Below are 14888 nucleotides of genomic sequence, written 5' to 3' on the forward strand. Positions count from 1 at the left end.
GCAGGCAGGTGGTCTCAGCCCCAGGAGCCCAGTGGCAGAGGCTCCCCCCGCGCCACCAACCCCAAACCTGCCCCCGATGGGGCGGAGGGACGCAGCAGTGAGCCCCGATGCCCGGGGGGGCTCCTGGCGGCGGGTGCCGGGGTGGAGCCGCGCGGGGCGCTGGCAGGGCTCGATAACAGCGGGTTATGTGATCTCGCCCCTCCCCACTGCCGGCTCGCAGAATAAAACGCTGATCTCATGCCCTGCGCGGCCGGAGCCCTTGGCTCAGCACCGGGTGCAGCCCAGGCAGGCTCCACAGCCCCGGCCGACGGCCAGGTAGGGCCTGGGAGGGGGGATGGGGGTGGAGGTGCCCCACTAAGGACGCCACCTTGGGGGGGGTCGCAGGGTCCCGCTGGGGGTCCCCGTGCCGAGCGGCGCCATCGGGTTTCTCCTGCGGCTGTCAGCTCGGGTCGCTGCTGGAGTTGCTGCCAGTGTCCCCCTGAGTGCCCCCTTCCCATCCTCAGAGCTGCGGGTTGGGGGGCAAATCCCCATCCCTTGGGGGTCCCTCGGGGGGCACAGGGCTCCGCGTCTTGAGTGTGCTTCTGTGGTTCCTCCCGGGTGGCTGTGGGGTGCAGGAGGGGGGGTTATGGAGGGCTGTGGGGCCGTGGGGAGCAGCGCTGAGCTGTGACTCACTTTCCCCAAAAGCACCACAGCGAGGCCCAAGACCCAGGGGTGCCCCACAGCGCCCAGCCGACAGGACCCCCCTCAGCCCCCCAGTAACCCCCACGGCTCCGCTGTGGCACAGAGGGCTGGAGGTATCAGCGTTGTGTGCCCCCCCACCCCCCAGATCCAGCAGCCATGACTTCCTACCGGCAAGAGCTGGAGAAATACAGGGACATCGACGAGGACAAGATCCTACAGGAGCTGTCAGCCGAGGAGCTGGAGCAGCTGGACACTGAGCTGCTGGAAATGGACCCCGAGGTGCGGCCGGGGGTCGGCACAGCACGGGGGGGGGAGGTCGGGCAGGCAGGGCAGCGGTGGCACCCATGGGTGTCCCCTGGTGCTTCCCCAGAACGTGCTGCTGCCGGCGGGGCTGCGGCAGCGGGATCAGACACACAAGAGCCCCACGGGGCCGCTGGACCGCGAGGCGCTGCTGCAGCACCTGGAGAAGCAGGCGCTGGAGGCCAAGGAGCGTGAGGACCTGGTGCCATTCACTGGGGAGAAGAAAGGTGGGGGGACGTCGTGGGGGGACGTCGTGGGGGGACGTCGTGGGGGGACGTCGTGGGGGGACATGGCACCGCAGCACCAGGTATATTTAGCTTGGCAGCACAGAGCTCACCAGCAGCTCAGATGTCCCGGGCGAGTTGGGCCCCCGCCAGCCCTGGGCATGGCCACCCCCCAGCAATGTCACAGTGCTGGCAATGCCACCCCCAGTGCTGCCAGCCCTAAACATGTCCCCCCCCCAGGGTGCTCCTCCCTGGCCTGGCGGTCGCCAAGGTCGGGGGGTTGGTGTCACCCCCCGCTGTGGGGCCATGGGGGGGTGCGACCCACATCTCCCTGTACAGGGAAACCCTTCGTACCCAAAAACCCCACACGGGAGATCCCCCGCGAGGAGCAGATCACGCTGGAGCCGGAGCTGGAGGAGGCGTTGGCCAACGCCACCGATGCCGAGATGTGTGACATCGCAGGTGGGTCCAGCACGGGGCTGCCGTGCCGAAGGGCTGCGCTGCACAGAGCTGCTGTTGCCCCACACCGCTGCCCCACGCCCGTCTCCGTCCTCCCCATCCCACGTCACACCCGCGTCCCCCCGTTTCCCCGCCCCCCAATGCTGTGGCCGTTGGGTCCCCGCCAGCCCCTGGCTCCAACAGCGGCGCTGCCCTGCGCTCGGCTTTCAGCCTGGGCCCCTGCCCACCCCATGGAGCTGCGGCTGCCCGGGGGCTGCAGGGGGGTCTGGGGTGTGCGGTGACCCCACGGGTGTCCGACAGCCATCCTGGGGATGTACACACTGATGAGCAACAAGCAGTACTACGACGCCATCTGCAGTGGGACCATCACCAACACGGAGGGCATCAACAGTGAGTGCTGCGCACAGCCAACATGGGGGAGGAGGGGATGTGGAGAACACGAGGGGTGGTGGGGCCGGTGGTGGGATTGGGGTGAGGGAACCCCACCGTCGTGCACACCGTGTGCTACAGAATCATTGGGGCTGGAAAGTGTCTCCACAATCACCAAGTCTGATCCCAACCCATCCACACCGTGCACAACTGAATTAAAGGATCATTGGGGTTGGAAAAGACCTCCCAAGTCACCTGGTCCGACCCCAACCCGACCCCAACATCCCACCAACCGTGTCCCTAAATTGGATCACAGAACCATTAAGGTTGGAAAAGATCTCTAAGGCCATCCAGGCCGACCCCAACCCATCCCCCCCGCTCAAAGAACGATGGGGTCACAAAATCAGAAGGGTTGGAAAAGATGACCCAGATCACCGCCCCCACCAAACCCACAAACCACATCCCCATGTCCCCCCCCGTGCCCAGGCGTGGTGAAACCAGATAAGTACAAACCAGTGCCAGATGAGCCCCCAAACCCCACCAACGTGGAGGAGACCCTGCGGCAGATCCAGGCCAACGACAGCGCGCTGGAGGACGTCAACCTCAACAACATCAAGGTGAGGGGCGCAGCCTGGGCCGGCGCTGCCCCCAGTGTGCTGCTCCATGCTGCTCCATGCTGCTCTGTGCTGCTCCATGTCCTGTGCTGACCTCGGGTGCTCGTCCTGAGCCCAAGGGGTCTCTGGAGTGCCGCGTCCCCCTGACAATGCCTACATCCCCTTGGTGACATCCTGTGGTGCCACCTGCAACCCTTTGGTGACAGCCTGCGTGCTCTCGGGGACGGCGGTGCCCCTGGCCACATCCCGACCCCTGCAGCCCCTTGGTGACACTCTGCACCACTGCGGGGCCGTCCCCACCCCTCGGTGACAGCCACGTCCCCTCGCTGCAGGACATTCCCATCTCCACGCTGAAGGCCATCTGTGAGGCCATGAAAACCAACACCCACGTCAAGAAGCTCAGCCTGGTGGCGACGCGCAGCAACGACCCCGTGGCCACCGTGAGTCCCTCCCCACATCCCCCCCACCCCCAGAGAGGGAAGGCAGCCCTGGGGAGGTGAGGTGGCACCCCGGGGTGACACCGGCATCCTGCAGGCCGTGGCCGAGATGCTGGCAGAGAACAAAACGCTGCAGAGCCTCAACATTGAGTCCAACTTCATCACCAGCGCCGGCATGATGAGCATCATCAAGGCCATGTACCAGAACAGCACCCTGAGCGAGCTCAAGGTGGACAACCAGGTGAGAACGGGCAGCCACAGGGACCGGGAGGGGCTGGGGGGGTCAGGCTGGGGGGTCCCCAAATCCCACCTCGCCCCACGGCACCGCTGCCCTGCAGTGCCAGCGCCTGGGGGACACGGTGGAGATGGAGATGGCGACGATGCTGGAGCAGTGCCCCTCCGTCGTGCGCTTTGGGTACCACTTCACACAGCAAGGCCCCCGCGCCCGCGCCGCCATCGCCATCACCCGCAACAACGAGCTCCGTGAGTGCCCCCCCCCAGGGGGAACGGGGGGAAACCGGGGGGCTGGTGGGATCTGAGGACCTGACCTGCCTCTCCCCTGCCCCAGGTCGCAAGCAGAAGAAAACCTGAGCGCCCCCCGCCACGGCCCCGCTGCAGCCTGGAGCTCGGCTCGCCTGTGGGCTCTGCTCTGGGCTCCCTGGGGCCGAATCCGCTGTAAATAAAGAGGACGGAGACGCAGGGCTGGAGCTGGCTTGTGGAGTGTAATGCCCTCTTTCACAGCTTCAGACCCAGAGGGCCCCAATTACCTTGAACCATTAACGAAGGGCTCGTTAAGGGGCCCAGCCAGACCTCTGGATCCCCTCAGGAAGCAGCGAGCTGCACGGTTGGGGTATTTATACCCAAGGGATTGGGTTACAGGGCCCAGAGCAATGCCAAGATTTTGGGGGGGGAGGGAAGCGAGGCACCCCCAGCAGGGAGGTGGGCAACCATGGGTCTCAGAGCCGGGCACCCAGGGCCCATAGCAGGTGGCACTGTGGGGCTGTGGGGAGGGTGGGGGTCTGCAGGGCTCTGGGAAGAGCCCCCCCAGCCCGGTGCCGGGTCGCTGCTGGCACCCACTGCAGAGCTGGCGCCCATCCCAACAACTATTTATGGCCCCGAGCTGAGCAAGCGGGTAAATCCCAGCGCCCAGGTGTAACATCAGCCGGGGCAGCGCTGCCAGGGAGCCCCCACCCCCCCACCCCACACAAGAGCTCTGGGGCCCACGGCGCATACGGGCCGGGGAGGGGTCTCTCCGCAGGCTGTGGGTGGAGGTTTGGGAGCTGGCAGGGCGTGGGGCTGCGCCCTGAGGTGGGAGCACCCACGGGACCCGCAGGCTGATGCGGGGAGGTGGGGTGACGTGGCCGGGCGCTGCGCCGACCGCAGGGACAGCTGCTGGGCTACGAGGAGGGGGAGCCCAACGCTGCCGCCCCTAAAGGCCGTGACCCCCTGGGCAGCTGCGTGTGCACCGTGCTGAGCGTGACCTGGGCAGGGACAGCTGGGGACAGCCCAGAGCCCACAGCGAGATCAGAGCACTGCGACAGGAACAGCCCCAAAAAGGGGCACTGTGAGCACAAAACAAGGGGACCCGCGATGCCGGATCCCTGCAGCACCAGGCTGTATTTCCACAGGACCCGCACAGCCCTTCGTCTCCAGCTGCCCCATTCCCACAGCAGTGGGGCTGGGGGCAGCCCTGGAGGATGGGCACCTCAGGTGGGCAGCAGCGCGGGGGGCTCCTCCTCATCGGAGTCAAACTCGGCGTTCTCATCCTTCACCCACTTCCCAGAGGGGTCCTGGATCCATCCGGCGCTGCAGACGGACAGACAGACAGAGGGGGGCTGAGCAAAGGGCAGCGAAGGGGGGGTCCCACACCGCCAGGCCCCGCTCACCTCCGCAGCTGTAGGTATCGCTGCAGCTCCTGGCGCCGCGCGGGGCTGACAGCTGAGGGCTGACTGGGGGGTGGCGATGGCTGAGCCCCCCTCAAACTGCCCTGCTGGGTGTCGGTGGAATCCACTGCTGCCTCTGCGGAGTGGGGAATGGAAAGAATCAGAGAATCACAGAGGCTGGAGAAGTCCAATCCCACTGCACCACATCCTGCAGGGCAGCATCTCATCAGGCCTCACAGCTCCTCTGCTCCAGGCAGGCCAACCCCATCCCACAGCACTGTGCTCAGACCCCCACGGCTCCCCTCCCTCCTCCACACGTGCTCCAGCCCCCCCCCCCCCCGTCTTTCTGGCAGCACGGGGCCCAACTCAGCTGTCAGCACTCACCTCCTCTCCCACCGCAGCGCCCGGGCAGCAGCACTGCAGCAGTGGCCTCCACCGCATCTCTGCGCTCCTTCACAGCTGTGGGGGCAGCGCTCGGCCCCATTCGGGTCCTTCCTGCTCTCACACCGCTTCCATCCGCCCTGCAGGGGACACCATCAGGGCTGGGGGGTGGTGGGATGGAGGCTCTCCCTGCACCGCAGCAGCGGAGCCGAATCCTCACCCCGTCCTCCTGCAGCAGCTGCTGTACGGAGCTGCCTTCAGCAGCGCGCTCTGCGCGATCCGCCTCGTCCTGAGCAGCAGAGGGGCCGGGGAGCCCTGCGGGAGGGGGGGAAGGGGCAGAGCTCAGAGCCGCCCTTTGTGGGACGGGGAAGGGGAGGGGGCTCCGCTCCCACCTCAGTGCCCAGCGCCGCCTCCCGGCACTGCCGCTCCCGCACCGCCGCTTCCTGCGTGCGGCTGCCGCCGTAGCAGCGCCGGAGGTCTGGAAGGGAGAAGAGGGGCGGTGTGGAGGAGCTCGGCACGGCCCCCCCCAGCGCTGCGCCCCTCACAGCCCCGCACTCACTGCCCACGTGCTTCCTGCCGGCCCGGTGCACCGCCAGCACCTCCAGCGTGTCGAAGACGGGGCGGTGCGGGCACACCGTGCAGGCGTATCTGCGCGGGATGAACCACAGAGCGGCTGGAGCCCCCCGGAGCGCATCTCCGAGCCCTCCGACGGCTCCGCGCCCCTCCTGCGCCGCGGGTTCCCCGCCCGGACCCCCCCGTTGTGTTCGCCGCCGTTCACCTCCCGCTCCTCAGCAGCAGCGCTTCGTCCTCCGGGATGTAATTGGCCAAGAGCTCCGCCACGCGTCTCCGCTGCGAGGGGACGACGAGGCGCCGTCAGGGCGACCCCGCCTCACCGCCCCCAACCCCCGTCCGCCAAAGAGGACCGGAGAGGAGCCGCCGACTGGCCGAGGCTCACCTGCAGCACCGCCAGCTGCCCCGCGTCGTCCCCATCCCGCTTGAAGGACATGGCGGAACCCGGCGCCGCTCCGCCGTCGCCATGGGGAGCGCCCACCGTCCGCTTCCGGGTCCTCCGTCCCGTCGCGCCTCGCGCGCGCACGCTGACCAATGGGGAGAGAGGCGCCGCGTAGCCGCGGGGCACGACGGGAGTTGTAGTTCTCCGAAGCGCTTCCGCCATGGAATCCGAAGGACGCGGGACTACGGCTCCCAGCGGCCTCCGCGCCGGGCCCGAGCGGGGTCGGGGAGCGGCGGGGCGCCCCGCTATGGCGGGGGGTCGGGAGCACCGCGTGGGGCCCGGGGACACCTTGCCGGGACTGGCGCTGCGCTACGGCGTGACGGTGAGCACGGGGGGGGGGGGGGGAGGGGCAGCGGGCTGAGCCCCCAGCGGGCACCGCGCCGTCACCGCCGTCCCCATCGCGCCCCGGCCCTGGTCCTGTCCCGCCCCCATCCCACCCCGCACACACCGCTGCCCCTGTCCCCATCCTCATCCCTTTCCTACTGTCTCCATCCCCATCCTCTCCTCCCGTCTCTCTGCCATCCCGCCCCCTCCCATCGCATCCCATCCCTGTTCCCATCCCAATGCTTTTCCCATTCCCGTCCGTATTCCACCCTTTATCCCACCCCACCCCCATTTCTATCCCGCAGATGGAGCAGATCAAACGCGCCAACCGCCTCTACACGTCGGACACCATTTTCCTGAAGCCCACCCTCCTCATCCCCCCCCCGGGGTGCCCCAGTGAGGCTCCCATGGGGTCGGCGCCGTCGGACCCCACAACCCCCACCCCCACCACCCCCGCCTCCACGCCGCACCCCGACCTCACAGCCAGCGACTTCCTGCGCCGCCTGGACGCCGACATCGGCCGCTCCAAAGCAGCGGTGGTGGAGCAGCGGCTGCGTGCGGGGTGAGCGCCCACCCCCCCCCACTGCCACCTCCCTATGGGCTTCGGTTATGGGGTCACCGCTCGCTGCCACCCCGCGTCCCCCAACCTACTCTGCTGTGGGGTTTGGTTATGGGGTTACTGCTCAGCACCACCCCGTATCCCCTGCCCCACACCATCACCTTTCTATGGTGTTTGGTTGTGGGATTACTGCTCACTGCCAGCCCCTGTGTCCACCGTCACCCCTCTCCTGTGCCCTCGTCCCACTGTCAGCTTCCTGTGGGGTTTGGCTCTGGGGTCACCACTCACTGCCACCACCTCTGTGTCCCCCACCTCACACCAACCCACACTGCTATGGGGTTTGGTTATGGGGTTACTGCTCAGCACCACCCTTGCATCACATCAACACCTTCCTACGGGGTTTGGGGTCACCGCTCACTGCCCTCCCCACGTCCCTGCAGTGTCCCCGAGGCCGCCGTCCCGCTCCCCCCCCCAGGGCCGTCCCTGCGGGGTCCCCAGCTCGGCGCTCAGCCCCTCACCCGGACACGGCGAGCAGCTGCACTGCGTGACACCGAGGATGAGATCTTCACACTGTGACCGTGGGGACATCGCCGCGGCCGTGGGGACCTCATTACGGCCATGGGGACACCGTGACTGTGGGGATGGGATGTGGGGGGGCTTCCGCCGGGTCGTGCCCCACTTTGGGGTCGGCCAAACCCGTGGACTGGAGCCTCCCCCTCGCACTGGGATGGGGTTCACCCGGTGACGATTTCCCTCTGATCCTATTTATTTATAAGGCTTTGCCTTTTGGGGTCTTTGCCTTTGGGGGTGTTGTGGGGGTGCGGGTCGGTCACCCGTGGGTTTCCCACCCTGCAATGTGTAAATAAAAGGGAGCACCGTGCGTCTGGGACACCGCTGTCACGGCCGCGGGGTCGCCATCCCGGCTGCGGGATGTGGGCGCCGGCCCTATTGGACCCTGCGGGCCGCCAGAGGTCGCCGTGTGCCTTCAATGCGGGGGGACCCCATAGGGACACGCGTGGGGGGGCGAAGAGAAGGGAAATGGGGTGGGGCTGGGGACACCGATGGGGACACGGGAAGTGGGGGCAGCAATGGGGCAGCAATGGGGCCGTATGGCCGCGTCCCCGCGTGGGCGCTGCGGAGCCGCGAGAGGAGCCCACGTGCGCGCACACGCGGGATGGCGGGGCTCAGCTCATTACGGCGATTAGCGCTAATTATAGCGCCGCGGGAGGGGGGGAGGGAGTCGGAGGGGACGCGCAGCGCGGTGACACAGCGCCCCCCCCCCCCCACAAAAACAAACCCCACAACTCAAATTCCCCTGAAATCTCCGCGTCCCCTCCGCGCGTGGGGCGCCCACGGGTGTCCGCAACCCCTCCCATCCCTCCACCCCCCCGGCCCACGCCGTCCCGTCCGAATCCGGCCCCGTTCCGGGGCGGAGCCGCTGCGGGAGCGCTCGGGTCGCGGCGCTCAGCGGTACGGGGCGGCGGGACAGCGGGTCCTATGGGGTCCTTGTGGTAACGGGGTCCTTTGGGGTCTTGTGGGGTTACGGGGTTATGAGGTGCTGTGGAGTGACAGAGTCCTATGGGTCCTGTGGGGTTATGGAGTTATGGGATCCTATGAGGTCCTGTGGGACTGGGAATTAAGGGTCCTGTGAGGTCCTATGGGGTTATGGGATCCCATGGGGTCCTGCGGGGCTTTGGGGGCTGTGGGTCCTCTGGGGTTCTATGAGGTTGTGGAGTCCTATGGGGTGCCGTGGGGCTGTAGGGGCGGCGGGTCCTACGGGGTCCTGTGTATCCTACAGGGTCCCGTGGGGCTCCGTAGGGCGGTGGGTTTCGGGGGGGTCTGACGCTGTCCCCGCACAGCGCGTTGCGGTGCCTCTCTGGGGCCGCCCGGCGATGCCGCCCCGCGCTGCCGCCCCCCCCCCCTTCCCCCTCCTCGTCCTCGTGGGTCCCGCAGCGCTGGCGCTCAGCTTCCCGCGGGACCTCGAGCCGCGCAGCGCCGTGGGGCTGTCAGGTGAGCGGGGACTCGATGGGGCCGCAAAGGGGCCGCAATGGGGACGTGGGGTCACCCGCCCCCCCCTCCCCTCCCCCCGCAGCCACCGCCGTCTATCCGCGCTTCGGGGGTCTCCGCGGGGACAACGGCAGCGCGGAGCTCGGGATCGGCTTCCAGCGGATGCTGCGCCTCAACGGGACGCTGCTGGTGGCCGCGCGGTGAGCGTGCAAGGCGTGCAAGGCGCGTGACCACGTGTGTGAGCAGCCGGCCGTGTGCTCGTGCAAGGCGTGTTTGCTCCCGTGCGTTTCTTTGCACGCGCCATCACACCCTGCTCACCGCTGCCGCCTCGCTGTGTCGCTTGCACACGCCTGTGCCAAGCTGTGTCTGGTTGCACACTCGTGTGCTCCGGTGCATCGTGCCCCTGCTGCACAGCGGTGCACGGCCACACGTCCCCCACTGTGCCCCACAGGGACCATCTCTACGCCTTTGCTCTGAGGGGGGACCCGCGGGCGCTGTACCCACAACGGGTAATGGGCCGGGGGGCGGCGGGGGGCCATGGGGGGAGGAGGGGTGTGATGGGCAGTGGGGGGAGTGGAGCAGGGGGGAGCAATGGCGGGGGGGGTGGAGGTTGGGGGGACTGAGGCAGTTGGGGGTCGGAAGGGGGGCGAGGGGGGCAGAGGGGTCCGGTGCCACCCACTGTGTTCCCCCCCCCAGAGCGTCACCTGGGAACCGCGGGACAGAGCCGGCTGTGCTGTGCGGGGAGAGGTGCAGGTGGGGGGCAGTGTGTGGGGTGGGGGGGTGGGGGATGTGGGGGGGTGGGGGGAGTGATGGTGTGTGGAGTTTGAGTGGAGTGTGAGTATGGGGGGCGTGGGGCGGTGAGGTGTATGGGGCTGTGGGGTGATGGTGGGGAGGTGATGGTGGGGAGGTGATGGTGTGGTGATGGGATGGTGATGATGGGGAGGTGATGGGGCTGCCCCACAGGACGGCTGCCACAACCACATCCGTGTGCTGCTGCCCCGTGATGCCCGGACCCTCTTTGTCTGTGGGACCAACGCCTTCAGCCCCGTGTGCCGCACCTACCAGGTGGGGGGGGACCCGTGGGGCAGAATGGGGCCCCACTGCACCCTATGGACCCCATTGGGGCCGTATGGGATGGAGCCCCATCAGGGCACTATGGAACCTCCGCTAGACACTGTGAGACCCCATGGGGCGCTATGGGGTCCTGCAGGCGCTGACCCTACAGCAGGAGGGCGAGGAGCTGCCTGGACAGGCTCGCTGCCCCTTCGACGCACGGCAGAGCATCGCAGCCACTTTTGCCGGTGGGTGACACCGAGGGGACAGAGGGGCGTTGGTGATGCGGAGATACGGGGCTGTGGGGATGTGGGGCGGTGTTGGACTGCCCGACTCACCATCCCCGTGTGCTGACCCCACAGACGACCGTCTGTACTCTGCTACCGTGGCGGACTTCCAGGCGAGCGATGCCGTCATCTACCGCAGCATGCGCGGCCCGGCGCTGCGCAGCATCAAGTACAGCTCCCGCTGGTTGAGGGGTGCGTGGGGACATCGGGCTGCGGGCACTGCGGGTGCTGGGGCGCAGTGGTGCTGATGGCCGCGCTGTCCCCAGAGCCGCACTTCGTCCACGCGATGCCCCACGGAGCACACGTCTATTTCTTCTTCCGGGAGATGGCGGCGGAGCTGGGGCTGCCGGGGAAGGTGGGGCATCCATAACTGTGGCTCCACGGGAGCAACCCCGACCCCAGTCCAGACACTGAAGCTGACCCCATAGCTCTGGCCCTGACCCTAATCCTGACCCCGACCCTGACCCCGGCCCCTTGCCGTGCCGCCGTTCCCACCCCCACCGCCTGGGGCGCTGTTCCCATGGCAGCGAGTGCAGCTCCCACCCCCGCCGCTGGGGGCGCTGCTCCCGCCGCAGGTGCCGGTGTCCCGCGTGGGCCGCGTGTGCCGCAATGACGCCGGCGGCTCCCCGCGGGTCCTGGAGCGGCGCTGGACGTCGTTCCTGAAGAAGCGGCTGCAGTGCGCCGTGCCTGGGGACGTCCCCTTCCACTTCGATGTCCTCGAGGCCGTCACCGCGCCCCACACTCTGCACGGACGGCCCGCGGTGCTGGCGGTGTTTGGGACGCAGCGCAACAGGTATGGGGACAGCAGGGATGTGAGGACGGGGATGTGGGGACATGGGACATTGGGACACAGGAACGTGACTGTGGGGACACTGGGAAATGGGACACTGGGGACACGGGGATATGGGACACTGGGGACTTGGTGACACAGGGGGTATTGGGGACTTGCGTATATGGGGACATGGGGACACAGGCACATGACTTTGGGAACATGGAACGTGGGGACACCGGGGACGTGAGCACAGGCAGATGGGGAAACAGGGAGCCGGGTGCCCAAGGGCACAGAGGCGACGTGAGCGTGGGCTGAGGGCAGACGTGGTGACATGGCTGCGTGCGGGGACACGGGGACTCGGAGGTCGGGGCCGCCGGGTGTCCCCAGGCAGAGCCCCGCGTCACCCCGCAGCATCCCGGGTTCGGCCGTCTGCGCCTTCTACCTGGCGGATGTGGAGCGCGCCTTTGAGGGACCCTTCGCCGACCCCCGCGGAGCCGCGGCCCCGTGGCCCCCAGTGCCCGAGGAGCGCGTGCCCCGGCCCAGGTGCCCCGTGTCCCTTCGCCGTGTCCCACTGCCCTGCAGCCGTGTTCCCCGTCCCCACCTCCCCGTCCCCACGTCCTCCTGCAGCCGCGTCCCCACGCTCACGTCCCCTCGTGTGCCCGATGTCCCCAGACCCGGCTGCTGTGCAGGGATGGGGTCGGCCGCTGCCGTCGTCACCTCTGGGGACATTCCGGATGAGACGCTGTCCTTCGCCAAGGAGCACCCGCTGCTGCACGGGGCGGTGGCGCCCGCAGGGGGACGGCCGCTCTTCACCCAAACCGGCACCAGGTGACGGGGCGGCGAGGTGGGGGACACGTGGGGCGGCCCTGGGGACACAAAAAAGGGACGCCGAGCGCCTCGGTGCACGCAGGCTGACGCAGCTGGCGGTGGACGTGGGCGCGGGGCCGCGGGGGAACCAGACGGTGCTGTTTGTGGGGTCGGAGGACGGGCGGGTGCTGAAGGTGCTGACGGCTGCACGACGCCCCGGGGACAACGGGCAGCACGGCGACACTGCGGGACACGGGGATGAAAACGGGGACAACAACGGGGATGGTGGCACTGAGGCGGTGCTGCTGGAGGAGATCAGGCTGTATGAGGCCGGGAGGTGGGTGCCATGGGGTCATGGGGGGCGCTGATGGGGGCTTTGTGGGTGCCATGGGGTCATGGGGGCGCTGATGGGGGCTTTGTGGGTGCCATGGGGTCAGGTGGGTGTGGTGGCGTTGGGTGGGCGCCCATGGTTGGGTGCCACGTGGGACTGCTGGGGGTAATGGGGCCATGTGGGTGCTGTGGGGCGCCTCTGGGCACTGCAGGGCTTGTGGGGTCTGCAGGTGCCGGGGGCCGCGCGGCGCCAGCCGGGTGCTGGGGTTGGAGCTGCACCCCGAAGGCCGAGAGCTGATCGTCGCCTTCTCAGGCTGCATCGTGCGACTGCCCCTGAGCCGCTGCGCCCGGCACGGGCAGTGCCGCCGGTATGGGGACACGGGGGGCACGGGGGACCCCCGGCGGCCCCACGCTGAGTGCTGACCCCACACAGGAGCTGCCTGGCGGCGCGGGACCCCTACTGCGTCTGGCTGCCCCCCGGGGGCTGCGTCCCCTTCTCTAAGGACCTCCCGTGAGTGTGTCCCCTCCTCCCCAGTGCGGTGTGGGGCTGCAGTGGGGCAGAGGTGACCCCAATTCTTGGGCGTCCCATCCCCGGGGGGTGGGGGACCAATGTGTCCCCATTGTGTCCCCACTGTGTTCCCAGGGATGGCTTTGAGCAGGACGTGGAGGGGTCCAGCGGGCTGACGGGGACCTGCCCAGGTGAGGGGACAGCAGGGACATCTGGGGATGTGGGGTCTGGGGGGAATGCAGATGGCATCAAGGGGGGCGGCTGGGGAGAGTGGGGGGGTGGGGGCACAGAGGAATATTTGGGGACACTGGGAGATGTGGGGAATATTGGGGGCGTTGGGAGACATCCGGGGCCCTTGGGCACCGCGGGTGACACCAGGGGGACCTTTGGGATACACTGGGAGGGGGACATGGGTGGTCCCAGACTCGACCCCGCTCTGCTCTCCCAGGTGCAGCATCTGCAGGGGACAGGGATGGGGACAATGGGGACGTGGCCCACGGTGAGTGACACCCACGCTTCCCCCAGCTGGGACAGTCCTGGGGGGGACCCTGAATCTGGGAGGGGACACACGGACCAGGAGGGGGCTGTGGGGCGGGGAAGGGGCACGGGGAGGGAATGGGACCCAAAGGATGGGGGGAGGACCCCGAGGACCATGGGCTGGGGATGAGACAGGGGGGATGTGGGGACAATGGAGGGGCCTTGGGGACAGGAGGGACGCAGGGACAGAGGGACCCGGGAGGGGGAGAAGGACCTGAAGGACCACGGAGGGGGACGGGACGGGGGAGGAGTGGCAGGAGGGACGCGGTGCCACCTTTGGTGCTGCCTGCAGGGGTCCGCGGAGCGGTGCGGGAGGCGGCGGTGCCGGTGCCGGTGCTGGTGGGCTGCGTGCTGGGCGCCTTCGTGCTGGGAGCGCTGGTGGCAGGACTGGGAGCCGCCTGTACCCGCCGACCGGCAGCACCCAAAGGCGCCCCCGAGCCCCCCAGCCCGCACCCCTCGCCCGCCCCGCGCCTCTACCCCCCGCTGCCCCCCCACGACGGGGCCCCGGACCCCCACCCCGAGCCGCCCAGCCCGGAGCCCCCCACCAGGACGCCCCACGGGCTCAGCGCCCCGCAGCCCCCCGGCCCGGGACCCCCGCTCAGAGCCATCCCAGAGGGCTCGGGAGCCGCAGGGCGGTCGCTGCCCCCCCCCGGCCCCGTGGCCAACCGGGTGCAGCCGGGTTCCGCTTCGTTGGCCCCGTGGGACGGAGCCCCGCGGCGCCTCGACGTGCCCCCCGACAGCCCCCCGCCGCCCCGCCGGCCGCTGGCACAGAGACACTCCCTGGAGGGGGCAGCGAGAGCAGCCGGCGCGGCGCGCGGCCTCATCCGCATGCACTCCCTGGGGGCTCCGGGGGGGGCCCCGCCGTGGGCTCCCCACGCCGTTCCCCTGCAGCGCTCGCTCTCCGTGAAGCCCCCCCTGCCGCCCAAACCCCCCCCGGTGCCCTGAGCCCCTGCGGGTCCCCCGCGCCGCAGGGACACGGGGGCTCCGTATCCGCTCTCCCACCGCCCCCAGGTGACGAGTGTCCCTACGGCCCCCCGCTGCTGGGGTCCCTCGTGCCCCCACATCCCCGTTTTTCATGTTTTCCCCCTAATTTATTCAGCGCTGTGGGACCCCCCGGGGGGCGGGGCTGCGCCCCAGGGCTGGGCTTGTCCTACCGTGTAGGGCAATTAAAACCGCGTCGGGCAATTAAAGAGACGAGCGGTGCGTTCTGCTGCCCGCGTGGCTCCGCTGGGCCGTGGGGATGGGGGCGGGGGCTGGGGGTGCTCGAGGGGGACGGAGGTCGGGGCAGAAGAGGGAGCTGCTCCCGGTGGGGGTACAAAGCAGTCCAAAATCGTCTCAAGGTTG

At 68.9% G+C, this 14888-nt stretch overlaps 4 protein-coding genes across 5 annotated transcripts; 3 read left to right on the plus strand and 1 right to left on the minus strand.

Annotated features, from left to right (window-relative positions):
- Positions 1 to 176: 176 nt before the first annotated feature.
- Positions 177 to 3791, plus strand: TMOD4 (tropomodulin 4). The gene is made up of 10 exons (XM_052665110.1): positions 177 to 315; positions 827 to 960; positions 1052 to 1208; positions 1545 to 1667; positions 1965 to 2054; positions 2520 to 2650; positions 2980 to 3087; positions 3182 to 3325; positions 3423 to 3567; positions 3653 to 3791. The coding sequence occupies exons 2-10, from the start codon at positions 838 to 840 to the stop codon at positions 3673 to 3675; spliced, it is 1044 nt and encodes a 347-aa protein (XP_052521070.1). The 5' UTR covers positions 177 to 315; positions 827 to 837; the 3' UTR covers positions 3676 to 3791.
- Positions 3788 to 6444, minus strand: SCNM1 (sodium channel modifier 1). Its single transcript, XM_052665111.1, has 8 exons — positions 6304 to 6444; positions 6127 to 6197; positions 5908 to 5996; positions 5741 to 5826; positions 5569 to 5663; positions 5352 to 5488; positions 4971 to 5103; positions 3788 to 4890 (listed from the first exon to the last, which is right to left on the minus strand). The coding sequence occupies exons 1-8, from the start codon at positions 6352 to 6354 to the stop codon at positions 4791 to 4793; spliced, it is 762 nt and encodes a 253-aa protein (XP_052521071.1). The 5' UTR covers positions 6355 to 6444; the 3' UTR covers positions 3788 to 4790.
- A 108-nt stretch (positions 6445 to 6552) lies between these two features.
- Positions 6553 to 8123, plus strand: LYSMD1 (LysM domain containing 1). Its single transcript, XM_052665112.1, has 3 exons — positions 6553 to 6682; positions 6990 to 7246; positions 7684 to 8123. The coding sequence occupies exons 1-3, from the start codon at positions 6608 to 6610 to the stop codon at positions 7817 to 7819; spliced, it is 468 nt and encodes a 155-aa protein (XP_052521072.1). The 5' UTR covers positions 6553 to 6607; the 3' UTR covers positions 7820 to 8123.
- Positions 8124 to 9078: 955 nt separating this feature from the next.
- On the plus strand, positions 9079 to 14595 carry SEMA6C (semaphorin 6C). Of its 2 annotated transcripts, XM_052665053.1 has the most exons (17): positions 9079 to 9253; positions 9336 to 9450; positions 9702 to 9759; positions 9947 to 10003; positions 10214 to 10315; positions 10461 to 10551; positions 10666 to 10782; positions 10857 to 10945; positions 11166 to 11383; positions 11774 to 11905; positions 12035 to 12190; positions 12273 to 12506; positions 12730 to 12867; positions 12933 to 13010; positions 13143 to 13198; positions 13456 to 13506; positions 13837 to 14595. In XM_052665053.1, exons 1-17 carry the CDS (start codon positions 9136 to 9138, stop codon positions 14487 to 14489), a joined length of 2463 nt encoding a protein of 820 aa, XP_052521013.1. In that variant the 5' UTR covers positions 9079 to 9135; the 3' UTR covers positions 14490 to 14595. The 2 variants fall into 2 exon arrangements, with proteins under 2 accessions (XP_052521013.1, XP_052521014.1); XM_052665054.1 differs by lacking the exon at positions 12730 to 12867 and having other exon boundaries at positions 9080 to 9253.
- Positions 14596 to 14888: the final 293 nt, after the last annotated feature.

This window comes from Tympanuchus pallidicinctus, unplaced genomic scaffold (assembly GCF_026119805.1).
Source record: "Tympanuchus pallidicinctus isolate F22 unplaced genomic scaffold, pur_lepc_1.0 scaffold61, whole genome shotgun sequence".
Classification (NCBI taxonomy): Eukaryota; Metazoa; Chordata; class Aves; order Galliformes; family Phasianidae; genus Tympanuchus; species Tympanuchus pallidicinctus.